This window comes from Garra rufa, chromosome 1, assembly GCF_049309525.1.
Source record: "Garra rufa chromosome 1, GarRuf1.0, whole genome shotgun sequence".
NCBI lineage: Eukaryota > Metazoa > Chordata > Actinopteri > Cypriniformes > Cyprinidae > Garra > Garra rufa.
In genome coordinates, this window is record NC_133361.1 from 20564348 (window position 1) to 20568196 (window position 3849).

Below are 3849 nucleotides of genomic sequence, written 5' to 3' on the forward strand. Positions count from 1 at the left end.
AATTGCTCAACTGTTGGCGATTTACTTTAAAGCAGGGGTGTCTAAACTTGGTCCTTGAAGCCCGATATCCTGCAGAGTTTAGCTCCAACCCCAATTAGACACACCTGAACCAGCTAATCCATCTTTTACTAGGCATACTAGAAACTTCCTGGCAGGTGTGTTGAGGCAAGTTAAGGCTAAACTCTTCAACTTAAACCATTGATTCACGCCATTCCTAATCTTTGTAAAAGTTCAAGTGTCAAGATAGGAGTGTGTTTATATGTGTGATACTATGTGAAGTTAATTGTGCAAATATTTACTTGGTTTTCTTGTTGCATTGCAGGCTTGAAGGGGTGAATGTAGGCAGCAACATGAAGCTCTTCCTCCCTCTACTGCTGCATCTCCTCTTCTATCAACACTTGTGGTCCTCGGCATTGGCCAACACCTGTCCGAAGGATTGCGCATGCCAAGCCCAAGACTCCATATTCTGCTTTAGCCGCAAAGACACTAAAATGCCCAGTGAAGTACCAACGACAACTAAGAATCTCTACGTGTTCAAGAATGGCATTGAGTCCCTTTCCCAAGAGGACTTTCTTGAGTTGGAAAACCTGGAGATGCTGGACCTAAGCCAGAACAAGTTGACCGAACTGCCAGATCATGTGTTTGAACCCTTGTCCTCTCTCCACAACCTGGACCTGTCAGCGAACCAGATCGTCCACATATCTAAGGACAGCTTTGCTGGACTGGAACATCTGGAGAGGCTGTATCTCTACAGCAACCTCATAGAGAGCATCCATCCTGCTGCTTTTGATGGCCTACAACAGCTGCTGGAGCTCAAGCTGCAAGGAAACAAACTGACCATAATGCCTGTCCTGAAAATGCCCCATCTGCTTCTGCTCGACCTTCGGTTTAACAGCATCCCATCGCCAGGGCCAAACGACCTCCAGACACCTAAGCTGGAGTCACTGAAACTGGGTGGGCTAGGGCTTACCAGCCTAAACGAGGAGCTCTTGGTAAGCTTCAAGAATCTCCATGAGCTCGACATCTCCAATAACCAATTAACAACTTTTCCAGGAGTACTGCGGGAGGCAAACGGCTTGGTCACTCTGAGCTTGGCTGGGAATCCCATGGGACAGATGAAATGGGAAGACTTAGAGAAACTCTCAGAGCTTCAGGAGCTTGATATCAGCAATCTAAGCTTGCAAGGGTTGCCGGAGACCTTGAGCCAGCTCTTTCCACACCTACAAAGACTGACCGTTGCAGAGAACCCTTTCAACTGTCTTTGCAATCTGGCCTGGTTTCCTACTTGGCTGCGAAGCAAGCAAATTCAGTTAGGTAGGACAGAAGAGACACGCTGCCACTTTCCTCCACTTAATTCCGGGAAGGTGCTGGAGCGACTCTCACACCGAGAATTTGGATGTCCGATTACCACAACTGTTACAACTCGGACTGTAAAGACCACTGTGGCACCACAAGCCCCACTCACCAGTTTACCAAGTACCACTCGTGCAGTCCTCCCCGCCAAACCTAGTGATAACCCCTCTACAGAAACCGAGAATGAGCTTCCACCTCCGACCCCAAGCACTAGTATCGACCCTGACCTAGAATCACCCTTCTGCCCGCCCAATATCTGCCTAAATGGAGGAACCTGTTGGCTGGACAACAAAGGACATTTGGAGTGCATTTGCCTACCGGGAATTTCAGGGAGATACTGTGAGAAAGAGGCAGACCTTCCACCTCATGAGTATCCTACAGAGGACCCTACTATCCTGGATCCTGAGATAACAGCAACACTCGTAACAAGCTCCTCAATACTCCTAGACCTTCACCGGTACATTGACATGCGCCCCCACATCCGTGGTGTAAAGTTAACTTACAAGAACCTTTCTGGACTGGATAAGCGTGCCAAGCACCTCAACGTGCCAGCAACTTACCCGGAATACACCTTTCGTGGACTACAGCCAAACTCCACATATTCTGTATGCGCCAGTCCCCTGGGTGAAACTGGGGATGTGGATAGAGTATGCATAGAAACCCAGACGGTCAGCCAGCAGCTAACTCCCACTGGAGCACGACTAGAGGACAGGAAGCTCACTACAATGCTCATCCCCGCAGTTGCCATCCTTCTTCTGCTAGTCCTAGTGGCCGTGGCTGTTGGGGTAGCTTGCTACATGCACAAAAAGAAATCAAAGGGACACCTGGACTTAGAATGTGATCCGTCGCAGCTGGAGCTGGAGGGTCTGGACAATGGGGCGCTACCCCAAAAGCAAGAGATTATCTCCTGTCCGTCAACAACACAGAACGGTAGCTTGGACTTCGAGGTGCCTCTCATGCAGGATCTTTGTAATGCGAACAACAACATGAACAGTTTGAAACCCTCGTATTTCTGATGATTGCAAACAGTTTGTGACTTACTTGCATGCTAAAGCATGAACGATATGGCCTGACAAGATACCACCATGGACGGTGAGACCCGCCACCAGGTTCTTTGTAAAGAGACAGTGGCATTTAGGTAATCCTGGTGCAATCCTGTACGGGCATTTCTGTCAAAATGACATCCTCCTAAGTGCCTTTGATCTTCTACAGATTTTGGTGCATTTTAAAGTGGCTGCCAATTGTAAAAAGGACATACGGCTGACTGAAAAAATGTAGGTGAAATTTTGATGTGTAGCACCTGTGTGCAACTCTTTAGGAGCTGTGCTAACTGTGAACCGTAAGCCCTACATGTGAGTGGGTAATTGAAGATATGGACTTAAGCAGCAATACTGACTCTTACGATGCTTTGTCTAATTGTTTCTTTGTTTTATATTTGTACCTTTTTTGTAAATGTCTTTGTACAAATATGTGACTGTTACCAGGCGGCTGCTCTTCCCCCATATCTTGTGACTTAAAAAGCAGACAAAACAGCAGATTAAAACTTGTAAGATTAAAATTTACTTGCACCAGCGAGTGAACCAAAGGCTTTAGTTTGGAAATGTCAGACAGTCTAAGCAGTTGAAAGTCTATCCAGACTTGAAACTAAATCCCTCCTCTATTTTTTAGCCCCTATCCCCCTTCGCCCTCAGAAAAAGAGACTAAACTAAGATTGAACAGGATGACGGCTGATTGAAGAACAGATTAATATACATTACGCTCTGTTTTAAACACAAATTAGGCTTGAAATATATAATTGGAAGCTGGTGGGATCTTTTAAATTATTTATTTATATACCAAAAAAGGGGTTGTTTCCTAGACCAGTCTGCAGAATTAGCCTTTGCACTATTTATGTTACTTGGCAGAGATTTCCAGTCACTTGCATTTTGCCTTAAGACAGGTTTACTGACCTAATGTTTTGATAGCTTTATATATGTAAACCAGACTAAAACACAACTCCAACTCCCAACTATCTAGAGTTTACCATTCATGTGTAAGATTATAATGAAAGAGCATCTAAAAACTCAGTTAAATTTAAGAAACTTAAATGCCAAACTGAGAAGAGACAGTGGGAAGCTGTGCTGATTTACCTCTGTGAGGAATTGTGTTACTATTTTAGCACTTGTTCTACAACCTGTCAAATGACGTTTCCAAAAAATAAAATAAAGTAAAAATGATTTGTGTTTAATCTATCCAAAACCTTTTGCTCAAAAGGAGGATTTGTAATTGAAAATATTTTCGTTGTTGTTGGATTATCCAAACTGGAAAAAACAAATCTCAGCAGTATGAAGTATTGAAAATATTTGTGAATATTTTTGATAAGATCTGCCTCTAATTTTCCCTGTTCAATTTGGGAAGCTCTTTTTTTATACATTTTGTTTTGTCTATAAGGAGATGTGTGTATATGTATGAAATGTATTTTTAAAAAGCTGCAAAGAAAATAAAAAAAATGAATTA

At 43.7% G+C, this 3849-nt stretch overlaps 1 protein-coding gene across 1 annotated transcript; it reads left to right on the top strand.

The window, feature by feature from the left end:
- The first annotated feature begins 327 nt into the window (after window positions 1-327).
- Window positions 328-2784, top strand: LOC141343899 (vasorin-like). The gene has a single exon (XM_073848569.1). The coding sequence runs from the start codon at window positions 351-353 to the stop codon at window positions 2367-2369; it is 2019 nt and encodes a 672-aa protein (XP_073704670.1). The 5' UTR covers window positions 328-350; the 3' UTR covers window positions 2370-2784.
- Window positions 2785-3849: the final 1065 nt, after the last annotated feature.